At 27.7% G+C, this 25,204-nt stretch overlaps 3 protein-coding genes and 1 long non-coding RNA gene across 5 annotated transcripts; 1 reads left to right on the forward strand and 3 right to left on the reverse strand.

Annotated features, from left to right (window-relative positions):
- Window positions 1-711: 711 nt before the first annotated feature.
- LOC132922050 (uncharacterized) lies at window positions 712-1,782 on the reverse strand. The gene is made up of 4 exons (XM_060985358.1): window positions 1,591-1,782; window positions 1,299-1,518; window positions 1,101-1,232; window positions 712-1,040 (listed from the first exon to the last, which is right to left on the reverse strand). The coding sequence occupies exons 1-4, from the start codon at window positions 1,647-1,649 to the stop codon at window positions 924-926; spliced, it is 528 nt and encodes a 175-aa protein (XP_060841341.1). The 5' UTR covers window positions 1,650-1,782; the 3' UTR covers window positions 712-923.
- An 852-nt stretch (window positions 1,783-2,634) lies between these two features.
- LOC132917379 (uncharacterized) lies at window positions 2,635-4,124 on the reverse strand. The gene is made up of 3 exons (XR_009660274.1): window positions 3,650-4,124; window positions 3,445-3,560; window positions 2,635-3,355 (listed from the first exon to the last, which is right to left on the reverse strand). It is a non-coding gene; the product is annotated as an uncharacterized LOC132917379 (long non-coding RNA).
- A 9,778-nt stretch (window positions 4,125-13,902) lies between these two features.
- Window positions 13,903-18,092, forward strand: LOC132922128 (exonuclease 1). Of its 2 annotated transcripts, XM_060985487.1 has the most exons (11): window positions 14,121-14,257; window positions 14,744-14,926; window positions 15,102-15,221; window positions 15,294-15,555; window positions 15,629-15,844; window positions 15,924-16,190; window positions 16,255-16,468; window positions 16,536-16,785; window positions 16,851-17,205; window positions 17,651-17,820; window positions 17,880-18,092. In XM_060985487.1, coding segments are annotated over exons 2-11 (1,881 nt in total). In that variant the 5' UTR covers window positions 14,121-14,257; window positions 14,744-14,924; the 3' UTR covers window positions 17,905-18,092. The 2 variants fall into 2 exon arrangements, with proteins under 2 accessions (XP_060841462.1, XP_060841470.1); XM_060985479.1 differs by lacking the exon at window positions 14,744-14,926 and having other exon boundaries at window positions 13,903-14,257.
- A 571-nt stretch (window positions 18,093-18,663) lies between these two features.
- On the reverse strand, window positions 18,664-22,123 carry LOC132922142 (gastrula zinc finger protein XlCGF57.1-like). Its single transcript, XM_060985498.1, has 6 exons — window positions 21,729-22,123; window positions 21,219-21,651; window positions 20,924-21,157; window positions 20,707-20,838; window positions 20,351-20,637; window positions 18,664-20,271 (listed from the first exon to the last, which is right to left on the reverse strand). Exons 1-6 carry the CDS (start codon window positions 21,737-21,739, stop codon window positions 19,701-19,703), a joined length of 1,668 nt encoding a protein of 555 aa, XP_060841481.1. The 5' UTR covers window positions 21,740-22,123; the 3' UTR covers window positions 18,664-19,700.
- Between the last annotated feature and the right edge of the window lie 3,081 nt (window positions 22,124-25,204).

Raw genomic sequence — 25,204 nt, forward strand, 5'->3', positions numbered from 1 at the left:
GTATCCTACAGGCGCACAGCAATCACTAAACAAAGTTTTATTATTTTATTCAATATAAACAAAGTAAATCCCCGCTCTGGATATAATAAAAACTTGAAAATTTTAAGTTATATACATGTTATACCTTATATTAACTGTGATTATGTCAAAAAATCTAAAAAGTTATCTTTGTAATTATTAGTTTTATAATTTTATCACTGAGTAATGACTACATCATAAAAAAATAAAATGCTGTCAGTTTATTTATAATAAACAAGATGACTCCTGGGCGTTTACACGAGTTTTTATTCCAGTAACCTTGTTAATATCAAAATAAATAAATAATAGTAAAAAAACAATTATCTTAATGATCAAGATCTTTCTTTCCTATTTGATACTCTAGTACAGACTAAATAAGTCTTAGTAAAGTTCATAGTGTTGAATATTGTAATAGAACTTAAAGTAGTAACTACATAGAAGTTTTATAAAATGTTGCATGTTTGTTAAATATGTTTATAATCTCTATAGCATTATCCAAATCAAATTTGATAAAAAATATTATGATTCTAATAAAATAATTTATGATATATTTTTTGTTTAAATTGTCATTAAATGGTAAAATATTATATAGTTCTTGCCTAATGATTTAACATAAATTAAATACTGGACATATCATATTTTAAGCATTAGAAAATTTTTTGTGTTAATTGATTTTTGATCAAAAAATAACAATTTGTCAGTGAAAATTTTATTATAAAATGTACACTTATTATTGTCAGCATTATAACTCCAAAAACAGGACAGATATACGCTTTAAATGTAATGATATCATACATAAAACTTTATTGATACATTATGAATGTTGACTACTTACATTAACCGACCAAATTTTGTGAAATTAAAAAATAATTATATATAATTATAATATAACAAATGCGTTAAACTCAGTCAATTACACATTCAGCTCCTACTTTAGTAAATGCTTCTTTTAATTTCTCTGCTTCATCTTTACCAATATCTGATTTGATAACTGTAGGGGCACTTTCAACAAACTTTTTAGCCTGAAATTGCAATAATATATGAAATATCTGGATTATGTACAAATTTAATATAATACTAACCTGTACTAAATTCATGCCTTCCAATAAGTTTTTCACTTCTTTTATCAAAGCAACCTTTTGTTTTTCATCGAATTTCATAAGTTTAACAGTGAAACTTGTCTTGACTGTTGTAGCTACTTCATCTTCTTCTTCCTTAAAAATAATAATAAAAGTTGTAATTTTAACACTGGTAGAATGTTAATTTTTAAAACTATTTACTTGTCCTGCTGCAGCTGGAGCGCTGATCATTGCTCCCATAGGAATATCTTTTAGGTTAAGACGGACTTTTAATAGTTCAGTAAATTCTGAAACTTCAATCATTGTTAAGGAAGTGATTTCTGTATATAATTTTTCTAACTTAGGAGAGCTCGTCAGAGAGCTACCGTCTGGCTCTGGTACAGTCAATGGCTGGGTAGCGGCAGAGTACATTCTTAATGTTCTACAAATGAAATAATAAAAATTTGTTTTACATCTGCATGCCTATAAAGATTATTTATTTGTTCATACGTACTTCTTGGACAAAGGTCGCAAATGTCTGCCAAACATACGGATTGGAGTGTTTAACAACATTTTAACTAGTATATTATTTATTACTTATTAAATATAATTCAAAAAAAAATATGGTCGATAAGAAACTTGATTGAAAAGCTTCGGTTTTCTGGAACGACTGAACTAAGAACTAACCTAAAATGATACCAATAGCAAAACAGCTGAAATTTTTCTAATTCTTAACACTGAAACGAGCCTGAAACGAAAGAGATATGGTTTAGGAGTTACGTATCACCTAGATCCCGCGACAAGTAGATCCACATACGTCAACTGGATCCTTTGGACATTTGGAACCTCAATGACAATTTAGATTCCATATTAACTATAATCTCCCACGTCGTTTAGGTACCCAGAAATCGGCGGTAATTTAAAAAACTTGTCTAAAAAAAAATACTTAAATAACAATTTAAATTTTAAAAATATTATGAAATAGTATGAAGTATAAGTAAGTTACATGGCGTTAGTAAAATCTCTAATTCCATTAATTATGATATTAGATTCGATGTTTTAAATAAGTAGTAACGTTTCATTATATTCTAATATACACGATATATGAATTATCGATTATGTTAATGTAGAACTTATATATAATTTTTAAAAGAACTTTCTCAAATACCTATTTATTATAATAGGTAAGTACATTAAAACCTAACCATTAACCTAATAATTACAATAATAAATAAATAAAAATATGTGTAAATTCAATGTTTTAAGTAAAGTAATAGATACACACAATATTTCTGGCAATATTAAACTTGACCCGCTTTTGTTAGTGTATTTGTAAAATAAGAACTAATATAATAACTATACTTGCCACTTGGAATCTTTTTATAACAAGTCAAAACTCAAAGAATATTTTTTAAATATTAAATATTATTTTATTGAAATACTTTATAAAACGTTAATATTTCTCGTTTCTTGATATAAATAATTATTTAATTGGTATTTATTAAAAAAAAATGTATGCAAGGTAACTATAAGATAAGAATAACAGTGTTAGGTAATTTTCCACACCACCTTTATTATTAAACGACGTACAATAACATTGTCCGTATTGTTTAATAACTTTATGAGGTATTACACGAGGCGCGTTTTTTTATTGTGGTGTCCCCAGTAGGCCTAATCCACATCGTAAGCGAGAACGCATCATATGCAGGGGAGTATTTAGGTAGGGGCTTTGGGTCCAGTTGTCCAGAACGGCAAATTTTTATTTCGTACTTTATGAGTACTGGCGCAGTGACGTCAATCATTAATATTTTTCACAACAAATGTGTGCCATAGAGGTATAAAATACTATAGTATTTATATAACATGGTATTCTATGGTATTAACAGTTTGACCATTACGCGGCGTAGAAGTTTTTTAATTTTTTTTTAATGGGGGGGGAGGTGGCAAAATATGTGTTGCCCTTATCCTAAAATTCCTAAATACGCCACTGATCATATGAATGCATTCAAATAATAAAAAAAAATATACAATAACTTAAATTATGTGGATATTAATAATACTATATAATATAAAACGGGTAATGTGTATAATATATGTGTGTTGCCGGCCGGCGATAGTGAATGTGTTGGATGAGTGGATGAGAGATGAGCGCTAATGCGCAAAGGGGGGACAACTAAATTAAGATGAGCTTCTTATTGATGCTGCCAATCTTCCTCCGGGTTGAAACGAAGCCGAATGCCGACACATTTCCCATCAGCTTTGTGACAAATTCTTCTTCACTAATAAATATTAAATAATTATATATAGTATACTGTACCGTCTGTACCTACTACGATTCTAAAAGTTATAATATAATACAAACAAATACTTTGGACAGTTGATTATCAGTTGAATTTCTTTTTGCTGCTGCCAATCTTCCTCCGGGTTGAAACGAAGCCGAGTGCTGACACATTTCCCATCAGCTTTGTGACAAATTCTTCTTCACTAATAAATATTAAATAATTATATATAGTATACTGTACCGTCTGTACCTACTACGATTCTAAAAGTTATAATATAATACAAACAAATACTTTGGATAGTTGATTATCAGTTGAATTTCTTTTTGCTGCTGCCAATCTTCCTCCGGATTGAAACGAAGCCGAGTGCTGACACATTTTTCTTCAGCTCAATGACAAATTCTCCGTCGGTGGGTAGTCCATGATCCAGCCAAATGTTCGGTTCCTATAAAACTTCAACTAATGTGCTGATTAAATGTAATTTAAATTTATAGTAAAATTTTAATGTTTAAGAAATCTATGTTGGTGTTCTTTTATTTTTGAATTTAAATTAATTTGAAATTTTATATTCATAATTTATCAGTTGAAAATGTAAACATGAACTAAAAATATTATAGTATATTGCAGTTTAACTTTCTGTTCGGTGGCCACCTTTTTAATTCCTCACTCTCTTTTATAAGAAAGTTAAACAGCACAATAACTATAAAAAAATATAAATTTAAACATACACAAAGACGAACTAGCTTTGTGATAAGAAAAAAAAATTGAAAAAATTGGTAATTTATCAACGTATTATTAAAATAAAAAGAACACCTAAAACCATAGTACAGTATATTATCTGAAAAAAAAACCATAAAAATTAAATATAATTTAAGTAAATATTCATAATATACTGTACTACTGTTCAAAAAATTATAGTATTAAACAAACACAGCCTTGCGACACTTATTGTTGTTATTCAGATGAGCTTCTTAATGATGCTGCCAATCGTCCTCCGGGTTGACATTATACTAGGATATAGCGTAATTATTTCAGTTTTTTTGTTTTTCCGATATTATGGCAAGATCTGAAATTTTTTGTTTTATTTTACTATTTACCAACAAAAGTACCAAATTGATTCATATTTGCTACAAGAATTCACGACAAACCAAAAAATAAACTATATAATTGTAAAATCATTATACATTTTTCGCTACGTCCACGTCCAGGATCTAAGGTGTACTATTCTACTACTATTCTAATATAATATAATCGCGAATAATACGAATAATACATGGTTGTTATTTCTCACAATTTTTGTCTACTTTAACTAATGAGTAAAATAAGTAGGCATTGTGTACTATTTTTTCATTGGACCCTGGAGAATAAAATATGCGTCTACATCAACTACATCGTCCGACTAGCGCGGATTATTCATATAAATTAATATATTTTATTTTAAGTTTAAAAAATAATTTTAATCCCAAAAAAGAATAATAAAAAAAACTTACTTAAGCGTCGACTCTTCCCGAGAAACCGAGTTGTACCAATCTACAGTGTATACGGGAGTAGTGCACCGCCGCCGAAGAAACTCCAAATTTTCTTCATACGATCTTCATCATGATTCTAAATGGGAGTATAAAGATATTTTATGAAAATAAACAGCACGAAATGAAAAGGAGAGTACTTGTCATGTACTGAAGACTGTTGTTTAACGACTGTTCATTAAGACTATTATAGAATTGTTAATCGTCTTCGACGAATGTCGTCGATTGTCGTATGCCACAGATGACGAATATTATAATATGATAAATCTATGGTTTTTTTTTTATAGAACTCTTTGTGATATTATACGATCTATTTTTCTATTTTAGCTGTTTGACATATTAACGTAATATTGAAACATATAAACTATAGACCAAATTTTTATAGATATTGCAAAGTATTAATATTTTATTCTAATGAAGATGATTACAAATTATTTAATTTAATCTATAAAAATAGTGAACTAAACAAAAATAATTATACTATTATATATATTTAAAAAAAAAATAATTATGATTAATATCGTTATGTTTCTGAGTTATTATTACTGCATTCTTTTGGTTTTTAATCACGCAGTGCTTTAACTTAATCTTACATATTCTTACATAAGTAAACTTACATATATCTATCTGAAGACACCTATCAAAATAGAAACAAATTCATACATTTCCTTTATTATGGTTTCATGTAACAAGTACTTAGTCAATGCTTTGAGAAATTCAATTTTCAGTACCATTTTACAAAATAATCAAAAATTACATTAAATTAAAGATAAAGAAGTAATTATTACAGTGTTGCTTTATACATTAGTGATTAAGTTTATTATTGTAATTAGTGGGTGAAATTTGAATTTGAAAGAGACAGTCAGTCAACCTTAATTAATAAGTATAATTTTGATGTATTATGACTTATAATATTATATGTTGATTGATATATTGCTAAGTATTTTATTGTTTTTTGTGTGTAAAGTTTTACAAGCTACATTTTTTCCGAAAACATTGCATTTATCAAAATTATTATTATAATATTGTATAAATAATAAATATAATTTATACCGTATTATATTCTTATTATATACTTTTGAGTCAATAGGTACAACCCTTTCGTAAAATAATTTGAATAAATAATATCTTAAGATTAATCTACGTATGTCAAAAATGTCATTGTGTACGTATAGTATAACATGTACAAAAACGTTTATGCCCCTACAAATAATGTTTTAAATAATAACAAAATATATAATATCGTAAATATACATAATTTAAAAATATTTTGAAAAAATACTATTTGTAAGGAATACTTTCATAAGAATTTAATTAAAGTTTTAATTATCTAAGATAATTCATTTTTGAACTATAACAAAATATAAAAATTATTTGAGAAAAAATATTTATTTTTAGGGTGGGTGTATAATAAACATTTAATAAGTTATAAGTATAATACTGAACTTCAAATAGTCATAAAAAATAATGTGACTTTCCAGTAAACATATTATTTTTGTTTAAGATTAAAAAAAACTAATAAGAATTCCAATATAATATTTTTAAATTGTAGATATAAAAAGAAAATATTTATATGAATATCTAACGAAAAAATTAATTTGAACATTTTATAGATTTAGCCGAATACAATCAAAATTTTAATTTTAAACGTTTATAAAATATACCGTGACTATACATTTTTTATTACACTAAATTAGTGAACGATTTATGAAGAAGCCTGTATTAAATTTTAAATCATATTTGCGTATCTATAATTTTTTTCGGCTTACCTAATAAAAAAAAAAAAAAAATTTAATTGTTATAAATAATGAAAATGCTTTTAAAATTATACAATTTACCTATAGAGAAATCATAATGTAGATAATTGGTAAATTTTTCAAAATTCTATAATTAGCATTTTTTAATTAAAATTAAATTAATAAATTAATTTTGTCGATATTATACAAGTATATAGCGTATAATAATACATTTGTTTTTTTGTGTTTTCGATATTATGACAAGATTCGAAATTTTTTATTTTATTTTACTATTAACTACCCAAAGTACTAAATAGATCATATCCAAGGTATACTTGACGACTTAATTTTATTCTTGGCTATTTTATACATTGAACCAGTGGTCAACCTTTTTGGACTCTTGGGCCACATTCACAAATTAAAAACTGTTTGTGGGCAAGAAAAGAATAAAAATTTAATATACTTAAATTATTTACTATGCAAAAAAATATTGTTTAGGACTTTAAATTAAAAAAAAAAATTCGTCGTTTTAGAATTTAAAGCGGGCCGTAGACAATAGCTCACTGGTTGCCGGCCATTGCAATTGGACGATTGGAAATAAAATATAAGTCTGTCATCCAAGTATAGCAGCTTGAACACGTCAATAAATATTTATTTTAAGTATAAAAGATAAATTTAATATTCCATAATTATAGGAAAATTAACTTACGTAAGTATTCTTTGACGCTGTTCGGCGAAATCGAGCTGTACTACATTTACAGTTCAAACGTGCACCATCACCGCCGAAGAAACAGCTAGCTCTTATTTCTTCATTCGTCTTCTTTGCGCTTCAGAATGAAATTATTAAAATACTCTATAAAAATGAGAGCACTTGTAATACACTAAAGGCTAATTTTATTTTACTATTTAGTATTTACCAACCAAAGTACCAAATAAATCATATTTGCTACAAGAATTCATGGCAGACAGCAAATAAACTACATAATTGTAAAATCATTATACATTTTTCGCTACATATCCAGGATCTAAATTCTAAGGTGTACTTATTATAACGACTTTATTTTATTCTTGGCAATTTCATCATTAATGCATGATCGGTAACCTTTTTGAACTCTCGGGCCACATCCACAAATTAAAAACAGTTTGCAGACCAGATAAAAATGAAAATTTTATATTCTTAAATTATTTACTACGGAAAAAAATATTGTCTAGAACTTTAAAATAATAAAATATAAATAAAAAAAAATTTCAGTGTTTTAGAATTTAAAACGGGTCGTATATACAATAACCCGCCGGTTACTGACCACTTCATTGGACTGGACGATCGAAAATAAAATATAGGTCTGTCATCGGGGTGACAGCTTGTAGAAGTCAATAAACATTTATATTATGTATAAATAGTAAATTTATTACTACCCCAAAATTATAGGACAATTAACCTACGTAAGTATCCTTCGACGCTTTTCGGCGAAATCAAGCTGTGCCATATTAAAGTTCAAACGTGCACATCAGCCACCGAAGAAACAGCTAGCCCTTATTTCTTCATTCGTCTTCTTTGCGCTTCAGAATGAAATTATTGAAATTTTTTATGAAAATGAGAGCACTTGTCATGTACTGAAGGCTGTTGTTTGACGACTGTTCAATAAAATATTAGAATGGTTAATCGTCTCCTACAAATGACAACGATTGTCGTTTGCCATGGATGTCGGATGATAAATATTATAATTTATTTTTTTTTATAGAACTCTTTGTTATTTTTATAGGATTTATTATTATATTTTAGCTCTTTGACATACGTAAAATTGAAACATATAAACTAGACCAAATCTTTATAGATACTGCAAAGTATTAATATTTTATTCTAATGAAGATGATAACAAATTATTTAATTTAATCTATGAAAATAGTGAACTAAATAAAAATAATTATATTTTTAAGTATTTAAAAAAAAGAATTATGAACAATATCGTTATGTTTCTAAGTTATTATTTCTACATTATTTTGATTCTAATCACGCGCAGTGTTTTAACTTAATCTTATTTATCTATTACATTAGATGCAATTACCTCTGTCTGTAGATATTGTGTCTGAAAACACCTATCATAATAGAAAAAATTTATACATTTCGTTTATTGTGGTTTCTTGTAACAAATAGTACCTAGTCAATGCTTTAGTTAATCAATTTACTTTTTAAACTTAAAATAAAATATATTCATTTTTATGAAAAATCCGCTACCCGGATGATGTAATCGATGTAGACGCATATTTTATTAATTTATATAATATTGTACTTCAAACAGTCATAATATAAGTTTCCAGTGAGCATTTTATTTTTGTTTTTGCATTAAAAAAACTAATGAGAATTCCTATATAACATTTTAAAATTGTAGATATAAAAAGAAAATATTTATATGAATACTAATGAAAAAAATAATTTGAACATTTTAAAAATTTTAAAAATTTGTAATAATAAAAAAATAAAGAACATTGTTTATATATATATATATATATAGTTTGAAAATATTTTTAAAATAATAACATAATTAAGAAATATTCTCATAAAAAATTAGTTAAGACTTTAAGTTATCGGTGTATAAGATTATTTGTTTTTAAACTATGTATAGTATTACAGTCTATAACACAATATAAAAATCGTTTTACAAGAAATAGTTTTTTTTGGAGATGAAAAATTAATACTCAATAAGTCATAAAATATTGAACTTCAGTCGTAAAAAATAATGTGACTTTCCAGTAAACCTTTTATATTTGTTATATTTAAAAAAAAACTAATGAGAATTACTATATTAAATTTGTATATAAAAAGACAATATTATATATATAAATATCTGATGAAAAAATAATTTGAAAATTGTATAGATTTAGACAAAATTTGTCAAAATTCTGATTTTAAACGTTTATAAAAATATAATATCGTGACTATATACATTTTTTATTGCAGTTATTTAGTGACTGATGAGGAACACTGTATTAAATTTTAAATCATATTTGCTATCAATAATTTTTGTCGGCTTAAAAAAAAAAAATTTTAATTATTTAAAATTGTTAAAATGTTTTTATAATTATACAATGTATAGGAAATCATAATATGTAGACAGTTGGTAAAATTTTCAACATTCTATGATTAGCATTTTTGAATTAAAACTTAGTAAATTAATTAATTTTGTCGACATTTTACAAGTATATTATAGCGTAATGATTCCAGTTTTTCCGATATTATGACAAGATCTGAAATTTTTTATTTTATTTTACTATTAACCACCCAAAGCACTAAATATATCATATTTGCTACAAAAATTCATAACAGATAGAAAATTTTAAAATCAATATACATTCATTGCTACGTCCAGAATCCAAGGTATAATTGACGAATTTATTTTATTCTTGGCTAATTTTTAACTTTAACCTTTTAGAACTCTCATGCCATATTCACAAATTAAAAACAGTTTGCTGACCAGACAAAAATAAAAATTTTATATTTTTAAATAATTTACTATTAAAAAAAGTATTATCTAGAACTTTAAAATAATAAAATATTAAAAAAAAGATTTCATCGTTTAAGAATTTAAAACGGGTCGTATACAATAACCCGCCGGTTGCCGGCTATCGGAAATAAAATATAGGTCTAAGTAATCGGGGTGGCAGCTTGTACAAGTCAATAAATATTTATTTAAAGTATAAAAACTAAATTTATTACTACCCTAAAATTATAGGAAAATTAACCTACGTAAGTATCCTTCGACGCTTTTCGGCGAAATCAAGCTGTGCCATATTAAAGTTCAAACGTGCACATCAGCCACCGAAGAAACAGCTAGCCCTTATTTCTTCATTCGTCTTCTTTGCGCATCAGAATGAAATTATTGAAATTTTTTATGAAAATAAGAGCACTTGTCATGTACTGAAGGCTGTTGTTTGACGACTGTTCAATAAAATATTAGAATGGTTAATCGTCTCCTACAAATGACGACGATTGATGTTTGCCATGGATGACAAATATTATAATAATATGATATATCATATGTTTTTTTTATAGAACTCTTTGTGATATTATAAGATTCATTTTTATATTTCAGCTGTCATGCATACGAAACTTTTGGTATCTAATTAATTTCATACCTAAAACCATAATAATTGTATATCCTGAATTTTTTTTTAAATTATAATTTTATTATTTCAATAGTTTGGTAAAATTTCTCACCAACAAATAAGACCATCTTCGACCAGCATAATTTTACATTGTACACAATGCATTTATGCATTATACATTGAAAATTGAATTCAAATTGTACAAATTCGTTATAGTGACATACTTAACCTAGTCTACATGTAGTATTGTAGTCACCTACTATAGTACCTATACAGCAGTTTACGGGTTGTCTGAACTAAATGATTAATAATTTTAAAAATATTTAAAAGTTGAATCATTCAATTAATATTTCATACTAAATAGTTAATAAATTATGATCTACGTATAATAAAGAAGGACTTACAAAATCAATAAAATTAATTTCTAAATACAAGCAGTTATTCACATTCGACTCGTTATATACACATGTGACTATATCATTCCCGTTTCGGTACCGTCCTGTTTAAGAATAATACATACCTACTCATATTATTTATATAGGTTCTAATGTTAATATATTCAGATAATTTGCGATATTAATATATATATATATATATATATATATATATATATATATAATAAATGCATCTATTTATGGTATTATGCTATTGTTATTTTATCCTATAAGTGTATAGTCAAAATATTTTGAAAATTATATTATGTATAAGAAATGCAAACATTAACATTTGTTGAAATTTTCAAATAACTACAGTTATTCGTTTTTAAATTACTACAAAAAAAATAAAAATCGGTTGAGCAGAAATAGTTTTCACAGAAATATGAAATGAATATCTAATAATGTTATAAAAATTCAAAATTCAGACAATTATAAAAAAATATTAATGCGTCTTTTCAGAAAACTTTTTATTTTTGTTAGGGATAAAAAAACTTATATTAGTCATAGTACTCGGCCAGTTAAAAATGAAAAATGCTATTTATACAATTAATATAAATATAAATTATTATATAAAATGGGTCTGGTAATATAGTAATATGACGATTATGTATTTTTGGTTTCACGTATTTTATGCATCGCGCGTTCGGGAATAAAATATGCATACGTATACGTCACCCGGCGTGTAGCAGATTGTCTGGTGCAATAAGTATGTATTTATTTTATGTCTAAAAAAGTAAATTAAAGCTCCAAAATTATAGAAAATCAAACTCACGTAAACATCGATTTTTTTCGTGAAACTTAGTTGTGTCATATTTAATGTCCATACGTTCAGTAACCACATCGCCGACCCAGGAACACCTTTCCTCGTCCGCGCGTCTTCACCACGTTTCGAATTGAAGATATTGAGATATTTCATAAAAATAAGCTGAACTAAAGTACGGTTTAATGATTTGTACGTCTATTTTTTTCTCCGTTAAAATTATTACAACCGTCAATCGTCTCCGACGAATAGCGAAGATTGATGATTACCATAGATGATAGATTAATATGATAGATCCATATCCATAGATTATATACTGTATTATTATGTTGTAATATTATTATTAGCCAGACATTTAAATTTATTCGGGAGTCTGCCGTTCGAGAGACTCAATTGTGTACTTATACAAATTTTATATGCACGACAAGGCGGAGGGCGGGGTAGATTGTATAGATGTTGTTCAGGACATTGAGACTAGACTCATTCAAAGTTTCTGCCATTGGCATCGCATAAATTAGTAATTAGTTGTTGTTATCGATATTTTTCGCCCGTATTATTATTGAATGACACCCGTCTTCTCATTATTAATGTAAAAATATTATAATATTATCAATAATCAATATTAATATCGAAAACCATCATAATTATTTTCCAAATAGACAAAAATATTAAATTATAGGTACTACAATTTTCTTCAAACTTTTTTATTGCTTTACTACTTTTTTTATGGTGAGTCCGCCGTCTCATTGACCCCTGACGAGCCGCCACTGCAGGTGTTAATAAGTTTATGGTATAAACAGCTTATAACTAATCTACATAATATTTTGAATACTTCACTGTTAGTGTTAAATAATAATACACGAATTGATGTCATTAAATAATATTTTTGTAATAACTTAAAACAAAATAGATAATTATACCTATATAATCGTTATTTTTCGTTAAAATATACAGTTTTGTCAATATTGAAATTTGGTATATGTACTAACAGTAGCGCCGAACACGGGTATGAACTGGGGAAAATTCCCCAGAAATATTTATGGGTGGTTGGGTGATAATCAAAAATAGTTTGTTATGCAGTATCTTGTATGTATATAGTTAGAAATAAATATAGTACCATTCGAACGTAACTAACTAAACATTTTTTTAGTATAGGTGGGTCTAACACCAGCATTTTTTTCCCATAACATGAAATATAGATCGGCGCCACTGGACTTACGACTAACCTCTGAGACTGGGAGTGAGAATATGAATTAACTATTAAGTTAAAACTTTTAAGCAATAATAATAATATAATAGTAGCTATAGTTATATAGTTGTACTAAGTTATATAGGTATACTATTCTGATTAATATAAAAAAAACATAAGATGGTGACCTGCAGACATGAGTTATGGCTATTTTAACTGAGAAGTGAAGTGTTCAGTAACTTCAGTTACCACATTTAAATTTTTTATTAGATGTATAAACGAAACCTAACATTATGGAAGCTTTATTTATGAAATAATTTATGCGTGTATTATTAAAACATTAGGTTATAATAGAAAATATTTTTTAATTGTCTATTAAACAAAAATTAAATGGATTATGCTATAGATAACAACTGTTATACTAGTGTTACTACGATATAATAACGTAAAAGCATTTAAATACATTGATAATTAAAAATTAATAATACTATTACAAAATTAATTAATTTGTAAAATCCTTATGATTATTTTAATCCCCCGTCAATTAGATCATCGTGCGTCATTTTAATCTCGCGTCAATTGGATCCTCTTGCGTCAGTTAGTCACCGGGGATCTAGCTGTCGAGGGATCTATGTGACCGTTCACCTGGTTTAGGGACCTCACCTATCACGGGTCAATGGTTAAATACAATTTTCTTATAACCACGGTCCACGGTATGGAAAACTAATATACAATTGTACAATGTTATCAATATTTTGGCGGGTAAATACAATATAAAAATGATATGATGACAAATTCACAAAGTATTATAGTCAATTTAATATATAACTAGTTCTATCGTACAAAAAACTATTATAGGAGAAGAATTCTATTTTTTTTTTCAGTATAAAATATTATATGATATATTTTTTTTATAAATATTTTATAATCGTTACGTTTTTGATGTCCACTTTGTAAACGCAGGCAGACGACTTGAAATTTAAAGAGAGATGGGTATTCAAGGGCTGATACCTCTTTTAGAAAAATCATGGAGAACTGTTAATGTGTCGGAGTTCTCCGGATGTACTGTGGCCATCGACGCTTATTGTTGGTTACATAAAGGTGTATACACCTGTGCTGAGAAATTGGCAAGAGGAGAAGATTGTCAAGCGTGAGTACTACTAAAAATATTATTTTAGTTATATACTAAATTTTCAACGTGTATCTCAATGAAACAACATTAGAATATTAATCTTCATATTTATTGTCTTTTTTTTAACAACTGAATTTATTTCTTTTGATAGCATAGTTATACATCTGTCTGATATTTTAGTATTTTAAAAATCTAGAAATGTAACAAAGTGAACTGTGAGAAGGTTTAAGTTAAACAAATTTGGTTGGATGCTAACAGATGATTTTGAAGAAGTGTATAGTTAAAAAATATGCTTATATTCATACAATTTGCATCAGCTTAATTAGGATTTAGATATTATAATTATTTAAAGCAACTACTTTTATTTTATTAGCATTAGTTAAGTTTCAATTGAACAGATTGAATTAAGATCATAAAATTATTTCTCATTATCTTTTAGTTGTTAATATTTATTTCACGGTATATAAAGTTATATTTATAATTTTTCTATAATACTTTGCTTAGAGCTGGCTTTAAACAGTGGCAAGTGAGATTCATGCTCTAGATCTCGCACTAATGAAGTGAAAATCAGAGGCGTTTTCTCACAAAAATTGATCTATACCTCGCTCCACCTTGAGATCGGATCAAAGTATACTATATATCTTCATACTGTTTCTACTGACACTGGTTATATATATATATATATATGTATGTACATTATTAACAGAAATCAGTATAGTTGAATATTAAATAATAAGATTTTTTTTTAAATAAATTTAATTTAAAATCTAAGACTAAAAGATTTTTTATAATTAACAATAATTATTATTAAATATAATACCACATTATTCTATTTAATTTAGTAATTTCTGTAAATTTTTAGGTATGTATACTATTGTATGCGATTTGTGTCTATGTTGTTAGCTCAAAATATTAAACCAATTTTAGTTTTTGATGGACAACATTTACCTGCTAAAGCTGATACTGAATCAAAACGGCGAAAGTAATAATATAATAATTGTTTTAGTGATGTCATATTATTGGTTCTTATATTTCTATAATATATTTTATTTAGATTAAGAGAGCAAAATCGAAAGAAAGCAGCCGAGTTAATGCGTTTGGATAAAGGGAAAGAAGCTTCATCACTTTTAAGACGGAGTATCGATGTTACCCATAAAATGGCATTAAATCTTATCAAGCGATGCAGAGAGATTAATGTTGATTGTATTGTAGCACCATATGAAGCTGATTCTCAACTAGCATATTTAAATTTAAGCGGAATTGCTCATATAGTTATTACTGAAGATTCAGATTTGTTGCTGTTTGGTTGCAAACGAGTAAAATAACTGATTTATAAAAATTTGAATTTATCTAATTAGCTTCATGTTTAATACTGTAATATGCCTATAGGTGTTATTTAAAATGGACCAAAATGGTGCTGGCATATTAATTGAACAAGAAAAATTATATCTGTCAATGAATATCCAACCTGAACAGTTTAGTTTAGATAAATTTCGTTATATGTGTATATTATCAGGCTGTGATTATTTACCTTCTATTTCTGGAATAGGATTGATTAAAGCTAGACAATTCATCACTAGAACAAGTGAACCTGATATTTACAAAGTACATTTTCTAATCATTTTTGCTTGTATTTGTTTTAATATAATAATTAATAAAATATGTTGTTATTTCAATATTCTAGGCACTTTCTAGATTAGGTTCTTTTATGAATATTAAAATTCCACCTGAATATCGTGATCAATTTATGGATGCTGATCGTATGTTTCAATATCAACCTGTATTTGATCCATTATCTCGTCGAGTAATACCATTAAATGAAATATCAGACCCTAATTTACCTGTGCTTGTTTCAAAACTAAGTAGTGATCAGGCTTATCAACTTGCACTAGGAAATATAGATCCTTTTTCTTTAGAAATAATGGATAATTGGGATCCAGATATTCAATTAGTAAGAATAATCTTATTTTGTTGATAACCTATTATATTTTTATTATTGATTTAATGGTTTTTAGACTCCTGAAAAATTTGCAAAAAAGAAAATTATTCAAGCTCGCCATAAAAGTATTTGGTCAAAAGACTACCAACCATTTAAATTTAATCCTGAAGTATGTACTTTAACCCAAGAAATCATCAAGAATACTCCAACTATAAGTCCCAAAGTATCCAAAAATGTTATTCCGTCATCACCAATTCATCAACCACCAGTAGTAAAAAAGCGTCTTCCTGGTACTTATTATTCTAGATAAACACACTTTAAAAATAATTTAGACATACTATTTATATTATATTTTAGTAACTGAAGATGATATTCTAAATACTCTTGACGAAATTTATGAAAATGAAAAAGTCTTGGAAAAATGTGACATTATTACTGAAGAAAAACATAAGTCTACAAAATCAACATATACCAAAGATTGTAAAATTACAGATGAATCGTTTAAATCAGAATTCAATATAGATGAAAATGAATCGCCTTCATTTTTAAAACAATTAACTAAAAGAAAGTATACAGTTATAGACCCAGATGTACAGATAGTTAGTGGGTTAGTTATTAAAATTCTTATAATTCATTCTTTTAAACAGTTAATAAAAATAACTTATGTTCTAGATACTTTTCCCCTCAAGTACCCAAAATTAATGATGTTCTTGAAGAAGAATCGATAAATCCATTTAAAAGTCGCAAGATAACGATTCATAAAAATAAGAATACTAATGACGATATGAATATTTCTTTAAATACTAGAAATATTAATGAAGGAAATTTACTGCAATTGTCGTGTCTTGAAAACGAAGAAGTTGAAACAAAAACATTTAATAAAAAACTGCCTAGTCAAACGTTATCAGCCTTTAGTTGGAAGAGCTACTCAAATAATAGAATGGTTACAAATAAAGAACTCAACGAGGAACAAAAATACCAAAACAACTCAAATGATTGTACTTCAGTAGACAATGATACTAAAAAAGTAAGTATTAGCTTACATATTTATTATTATTATATTTCATGACTAAAAGTATTTTAGATACAGTTAATGTTTATGTGTTTTTATTAGATATTATACTATTATCTATTATAATTATAAATTTAAAATTAAAATATACTTAAAAATAATTGATTTAAAATATAAACATTAGAATATTTTCATTACAGTCCTCTTATAATAGTTTTACATATTATTTTGTTTATACAAATTATACATGAATAATTGATTTGTTAAAAAATGTATATAAATTAAAATAAATCAATCTATAGAAATAAAATATTTAGATAATTTAGGAAAATATTTTCATTTTATAATATAAAATAAGTACACATTTCTTTTAACTCAACAATAAATAATGTCAACAATTGTTAAATATTCTATAAGATACGTGACACTATTGTCTATAAAATCATTATTATTTTTACAGGCCGACCATGAAAATGATATCGACGAAGGATTTTGTAGTCAGAGCACAAAAGAAACAAGTAATTCTCCAGTTGTTACACCAAAACAGGGAAATCGTTCATATCCAAGGACCGGTCTATCTAAAAGTACTGGGAAAAACAGTCAAACTCTGTTGTCCAAGTTTGGTTTCAAGTAAGCGATTGCGTTTAATTTCATTATAATATTTAGATTACTATTATCTAATTTTACAGAACTGGTGACAAATTAAAACGTTGAAGACTGTTTGCTTAAATGATCATTTCTATTCACCCTAAGACTGATGACATATTAAGCTTATGTGTTGTGACAAAGCTTGAATTCTTCATAAATAATTTTTTTTTTTTTTCATTGTTAGGTTTTAGATTATTATACATTTAATGTTTTATAAAGATTATCACAAATAAAACATTACTTGGATTTATGTATATTATTTATTTTATAATGGTCTAAACTGTATGTATAAAACAATTGAATATTGAAAGCCCTAGCTGAAGCAAAATTTATTTTTATACTGCACAATTGAAGTTTCAAATTTTTTATAAATGATATAATAGCAGTCTAATAATAATATTCTTTATACAATTGATACTTTATATAACTTGTCTTTCATTAATTCAGTAAATTGATAATAAAAAAAAAAATTAATTTTCAAATCAATAAAAACTTTTTTAATTTAATAAAATACATCCAATTACTTAGAAGCTGTGTAAAATATAGTTAGTTACCGGCATTCTATTCATAGTCAAATAAAACTTGTGTCATTTTCACGAAGAAAACATATATGTATAGATATAATTATTATATTATATACATTAAATATTAATTGTTTATTGTTTAGTTTTCCTAACTCTATATAAGGCAATCATCTATCATTACAATTTGTTCCCCCATACAATATACGACTAAAATTATACAATTTATTACGGCCAACAAATGGAATGTTTATATAGATAAATAAAATTGATCTTTCTTACAAACATAAAAAATTAAAAAATATTAAATGTGCTAACTTTTTCTATATTTTAATACGCTCCAAATATATATATATAATATTTATATTACTTAATGTTAAGTATTTACAATTAATTGGTACAAGACAGTAAAAAAAAAAAAATTAAAATTAAAATTAAATTATCATTTAAGTATTTTTTACATCATATTAGTAGCACCCATTAAAACTTGGGATTTTTTTACTTATTACAATTCAATGCATGCGTATTACTATTTATTGAACAATAATACACACATATATGTTCATATTTTACACACTAAGATAAGATCCAGAAAAATTAATTTAATATCTTGTCTAATAAATCTACCTACATAAATTTGATTAGGTATGAAAAAAAAAAAAAATTAAGAAAAAAAAATTCACAACATTTACAAACTCATAGTATGGTTGGTACTTAATTATACTTTTAACATGAGGGCGTATTTTACTCAATTAGATAAACAAATATGTAAGTAGGAAATACTTTCCAAAAGTATAGCTGCAAAATAAATGAACTTCCTACTTTTACTATGCTGATTTGAATGGATTGAAAATCAATTCAGCTGTAACTGAAACCTTAGGTGCAGCATACAATGATAATACATAATATATTTATGTTAATATTAATACATTTTAATAAAATAGTTCTAATTGTAATAATGAAACTAATTTTTTTTTTTTTTTTATAATATAAGTAATTATACATTTAAATAGATTTGATATTTAAGTAAACATGTTTACTTGAAGAGCAAGCAAAAGAAAAAAAAACTAATGAAAAAAAAAACACTCTTAAATTCCAATGACGCCACATTTTTACAGTCAAAAATAAATGTTTAAATTGATTTGCATTCATGCAGCATAAAATAATACATTTAGGTAATCAAAATATATTTAACGTATACTCTGAAGAATAAAACCTCAATCACTGCTAATATATTTTGGGATTCGAGTTCAAGAAAAATCAATGAATAACTGCAATTTTGTTAAGAAAATATAGATCTTTTTTAAAAAAAAAAAATCCAAGTATAAAACAAGGCAGTTATTATGACCCTGAATGGGCCTCACTGGGATGTCTTAAAAGTTGAGGTTGACTACCAGATTGAATATGCCTAATAGGCTGTAGCCCCAGGATAGTTGTATGAAGAGGAGTCGGTTGCAAGCCAACCTGTTCAGTCTGTAAATGTTGTATTGATTGGACAGCTGAGGTGGTAGCATTACGATTTCTAGATGGTGGTGGATCCATATGTTGTCGTTCATGTAGTACAAGATGATTTTTTTGCATGAAACTTTTACCACATTTTTGACAAGCAAAGGGTTTATCTTTACAAGTAGCATTTGGATATTTGACATGATGCTGTTGTAAGCCATGTTTTTGGGTAAAGCCACGGCCACAGTCTCCACAATAGTGAGATTTTTTATTGGCAACAACACCAGATTGATGTTGTGATTGGTGATGATTTTGTACATTAGCAATACCATTTGATACACCTTGTACACTTTGTTTCAACGTAGCAGCTAGACTACAAATATCAGATAGGAAACTATGGTCACCGATGTGTAATCGCATGTGAAGTGCTAGACCTTCGTCACTAGCAAATGTTTCACCACACTCTCTGTAAATATTTATAAACATTAATTTCATTGCTTATTTATTTACTTTATTAAATCAAAAAAATTAATTAATAGATATACCGGCATGCTTTACTCGCAGTTGCGGTATAAGGAGATCTATGTACTGGTGTCGATGAGTTAAGGCCACAGTTTCTTACGTGAACCAATAATGTGCGTCTCTGTAAGAACTCTTTACCACAAGCAGGGCAAGATTCAGGTATACGGCCATGCTGCCGTTCATGGTTAACCAATTCAAATTTACGTAAGAATGCTGCTCCACAGTCTGGGCACACAAATGGTTGTGTTCCTCCATGGAACCTTGAATGCATGACTAGATGTTCTTCACGCGAGAATGTCTCACCACAAACCTGCAAGTATTTGATAAGTAATTTAAAACACCATTCAGAAAGATCTATTTCAATCAATGAATTGCTTACAGAACATGAGTATGGTCGTTCACCAGAGTGGAATTTTATATGAGTAGTCAAATGTCGTTTCTGAGGAAATCGACGACGACATTCAGGACACTCAAATGGTCTATCCCGAGTATGTACTCTTTCATGACTCACCTAAAGAATAATTATTATCATACACGATAAAATATGATCAAGTGAAATGGTTATATTATAATTTATAATTTAATGAAATACTAACCAAATGATGTTTTAAGGTAAAACTTTTATTACATTCTAAACATTTATATGGTCGTTCCGAGCTATGCAATAGCAAATGAGTGCTTAGACAATGTTTGAGAGCAAAAGTCTTTCCACATTCAGGACAAATATGAGGTCGCTCACCAGTATGACCTCGCATGTGAGTTGACAAATGATGTTTCATTAGAAACGTTTTGCCACACTCTTCGCACCCGTGGGGACGTGCTTTTGGTGGCTAAATAATTATAATGGGATATTAGTAAATTGATTAGCAATACATTCAAATAGGATCTTACTTGTAATGGTTTGATTTCAACACTAGAACTAGAATCGTGATTGACAAGTGCTGCAACTGCTTGCTGCTGTTGCTGTTGATGGTGTGTATTCAAATTTGGATTACCAGTTTTGCGTGTGAAATACTCCCCGTCAGTCGTAGACAATTGTATAGGCGGCGCCAAGAAATGTCTAGCTTCTTCGTTCATAAAAAACATACTTCGAAACATGAGATTGTTGCTCATCGTTGTCACGTCATTCTGGTTATTTTTTTTGGCCGCAAGCCGAATATGTTGTCCAGTCGCAGGCCGGCCCTTCTTTGTCGCTTTGATCGGTTTCGGTTCGAAGTACGCAGAACCTGAATTGGCCAACGGCAGTGCGCATGCACTATCAAGGTTCAGCCGTTCGGTTAGATGGTCCGTCACCAATCTTATTGGCTGGAGACTGTCATTGTACCTGCGAACGGTGCATTAAGTATACTATGCGCGATGTGACACCCACGGACGACATTCCACACGCGCTGGTTCACTTACCTTTTTAACATTAACTTGCAACACGAAGACCTGAGTGACTTCGGGAAAAGGCTAAATTGCGCACGGTCATGCACAGACGACAATCGAAGCAGACGTTGTCCAAGCAGTGGTTGAGACCGTCCGACGGCAAGAAGTCCAAAACACTTGGGACGCGCGCGCGCGCATCGTCGTCCCTAGACTTCGTTAAATGCGCAACGGTTGGGTGCAGCAACGATCCCGAACGGACGGAAAAACTACCTACCTATAGAATCCAATTTGGCATCGTAAACAACGGAAAGCGTCAATGACATCTTCTGTTGTGTTGATAACGTTCCGCCATTTTAATTGTGTAGGTGAGTCGACGGAGGGTCGTCGCGACGATGATTACATGCGCGCGCGGGGAGACAAAAAAAAAATCGACAATAACGTTGAGAGTGAGTGAGAAAGAGAAATAAAAGCGAAAAGGTGTACTAACCAACTGTCGGGATGGGTGGAGGAACAAACGACACAATAATATCGCACCGGACGACAGCACAAACTGCTGCAGTCACCGTATTACACCATTCGAGCGCGGCTCTATCTGGCGGACTGTGACCCATCGGTCGTAATCGTTTCATCCATGATAACGCCCCTCGGATAACCAGTCGCCCACTTATTTTAAATCGCGGTCTTTTTTATTGAAAAGTGCAACCAGCAGTTCGATTTCGTTTCCGCCAAAAGTTCCTAGACTTCCGTTTCCACCGATAATATTTATGATACGATTGACGTTTTGGCTTAGATTTTTTTTTTCAAACGTGTTTACAACAATATTAAATAGTTCATTGGAATAAAAAATGTACAGAAATAATATTTATTGCAACCATGCAACCTTAAATAGTAATGAAAGACAATAACATGGGACTCTATATTTTAGATTAGAAATTTATATAGACATTGTTTGACAGCGGTCCGCACTAACATTTTGGAAAGGGCTAAAATTAATTTTTAAAATTTACAAGGATCGCAGGTAATGAATCAATTAGAATTTACTTAATATTAACCTAGATAAGGGCTTTCGTTGTGCCTATCGTTTTCCTCAAAATAATTCTTAATTACATATTTAATGATACTAAATAAAATATATGAGAATAATACAATAAAATAAATAAAAGATAATATATTGTGTATAATAAAACCACAAAATAAGTTTTTTATTTTATTTATATGCGTTAAAAATGTTTAAGTGTACAATATACACAATTTAAACTTATCTATAGTTATAATTTATAACAATTCATTATGAAGACAAAAAATATAAAAGCATAAATCAAATACTACTATTATTAATAATAAAGGTTATTAATCTTTAGAAAAAAATTAATATTTCAAAAGTATAATTTTATATATATATATCAAGTATTTTTCGAAAAAATGTTTTCTATGTATCGCTATGAGTTTTTTCAAAGTATCTATTAAAAAGCTTTGTTATTAATGTCCACAAATATTTATTCAAACGATCTATTTTTATTTAACATAATTTAAGTTTATTGCATATTTTAACTTTGAACAGGAAAAATTCATACTTCATGGTGTGTACTTAAATGAAAGTATTGTAAAACGCTAGATGCCGCATCATATATATTACGCTCTCTTAATTTCAATTAAAAAAGACAGATATAGGTGATTTTATCTTTTACCGAAGAAAAATGTAAAAATACTATGATTTTATTTAAAAGTGAGACTAACAAAAATTATTTAGCGTACACAAAGAGTAACTACGTACAATTTATTCAAAAATTATAGAATGCTTCTCTTTCACCTAACGGATAATAAATAATGTAAAAATATTTATGACGATCTACAGACTGTTATCAAAGAAAAGTAAATTTTAAGCCGAATTTAACGTTAAAATCTTGTTCTAGATGTTTTCCAGAACGTTTTTGAGATCATGTATCCACATAGTAGGTATACTGCAATTTTCGTGTAGAACGTGTATAAAAATCTTACTTGTTGTTCTGGACACATATTATTTGAGTTATATATAATATATATACTTCGATGTGATAGAAATAGACTAAAAGGACGAAAGTTCAAATGTGTCATGTATAAAAGTATAAATAAAATATACGATGAGAGACATTGAGTACAATATATGGTAAGGCTGTCTGGCTGTATACTTCACGCAAACCAGACAGGTTATTGTACACTGACACTGTATAGTGTATAAAACTATATAAGGGATGGTACGCGCACACTAGGGAGATTTACTGGTCTCGCTGTAAAGGATGAAATACGACGTTATCAAAGGGATTTGAAAATCAAAGATTATCTCTTATCGGCGTCAAACCCCTTTTTTGGTTAATCCTCGTCTTCGGCGGCAAGATAGAAAGTGACATATTTTCTGTTAAGTTAATATACAAAACCATAACATGTGTACACTTTTATTATTAAGTATTCATGTGAAAAAATAAATAATTATGTGATAATTGATAGTTGGAGTGTTATAGCCTTATAGTCTATAGGTAGGTAATATGTGGCTATATATAGGTACTCTGGAACTCATTTGGGAAATACCAGTTCCTGTGGATGTTGCGAACGAGCATTTATTTAAAATAAATCTTATAACCATATATACACACGAAAGAATGATAGCCGATAGGTATAATTTGGCATTGAGTAATGTTTGAAAATTATTAGTATATTCATTGTATATTTATTGAATAATTTATCAAAACTAAATGCATATTTTACTATTTTATATTTTTATATAACAAATTATATAAGTCCTAGCAATTGATATAAGTTTTAATTTGTGTAGAATTTTGTTAGATAAATCGTAATTTTTGGCTAAATATCTGACTAAAAATGAAAAAAATCTCTAAATTAATACATAATATTGTAAAGAGCAAGGACGTATTAGCGCATAGGCACTATAGACACTGTGCCTAAGCTCTACGAGTCATTTTTGGGACCTACAAAAATAAAATGTGTGGCAACAATTTTTTTGATTATAATTGTCTTGTTTTATACTTAAATACGAGGGATAAAAAATTATTCAAATTTGTGTAAAATAAGTTATTTTTTTTATGGTTTTTAACAACTCAATTTTCTATATATTTGGAGACTTGAAGTAAAATGAATTGTTTTTAAGATTTGTTAAAATTATTATCATATAAAAGTTTAGATTTTATTTTTTTTTTGTTCTTAAAGGATTAACACCGAAATTCAACACTTCCTCTCTTAAAAATAAGTTTTTATATCCATTTAAATACTAGACAGCGCATAGGAATTAAAGGTATTGTGCCTAGGGCAAAGGCTGCAACTGAAAAGAAATTTCGAGGGTCCAACATTTTTTTTAAATATAAATACTAAACATTTATAGTCAATAAACTATATTCATCATTAAAATATTTCTATTTTAAAAAAATTCTTGAGGGGTTCGGACCCTTGGACCAATCATTGATGTCAAATAATAATAGGTAATTACTTATCATAAATACGTATATATAGAATAATAA

The sequence above is a fragment of the Rhopalosiphum padi genome, chromosome 1 (genome assembly GCF_020882245.1).
Source record: "Rhopalosiphum padi isolate XX-2018 chromosome 1, ASM2088224v1, whole genome shotgun sequence".
Taxonomy (NCBI): domain Eukaryota; kingdom Metazoa; phylum Arthropoda; class Insecta; order Hemiptera; family Aphididae; genus Rhopalosiphum; species Rhopalosiphum padi.

Coding starts and splice junctions, on each gene's coding strand:
- LOC132922050 (XM_060985358.1), bottom strand. CDS start 1,649: ATGTTGTTAAACACTCCAATCCGTATGTTTGGCAGACATTTGCGACCT. Junction 1,519..1,590: donor TTGCGACCTTTGTCCAAGAA/GTACGTATGAAC, acceptor TTTCATTTGTAG/AACATTAAGAATGTACTCTG. Junction 1,233..1,298: donor CTCCAGCTGCAGCAGGACAA/GTAAATAGTTTT, acceptor ATTATTTTTAAG/GAAGAAGAAGATGAAGTAGC.
- LOC132922142 (XM_060985498.1), bottom strand. Junction 21,158..21,218: donor TTGAAATCAAACCATTACAA/GTAAGATCCTAT, acceptor ATAATTATTTAG/CCACCAAAAGCACGTCCCCA. Junction 20,272..20,350: donor ACTGCGAGTAAAGCATGCCG/GTATATCTATTA, acceptor AAATATTTACAG/AGAGTGTGGTGAAACATTTG.
- LOC132922128 (XM_060985479.1), top strand. CDS start 14,097: ATGGGTATTCAAGGGCTGATACCTCTTTTAGAAAAATCATGGAGAACT. Junction 14,258..15,101: donor AGAGGAGAAGATTGTCAAGC/GTGAGTACTACT, acceptor GTAAATTTTTAG/GTATGTATACTATTGTATGC. Junction 17,821..17,879: donor TTGTCCAAGTTTGGTTTCAA/GTAAGCGATTGC, acceptor CTAATTTTACAG/AACTGGTGACAAATTAAAAC.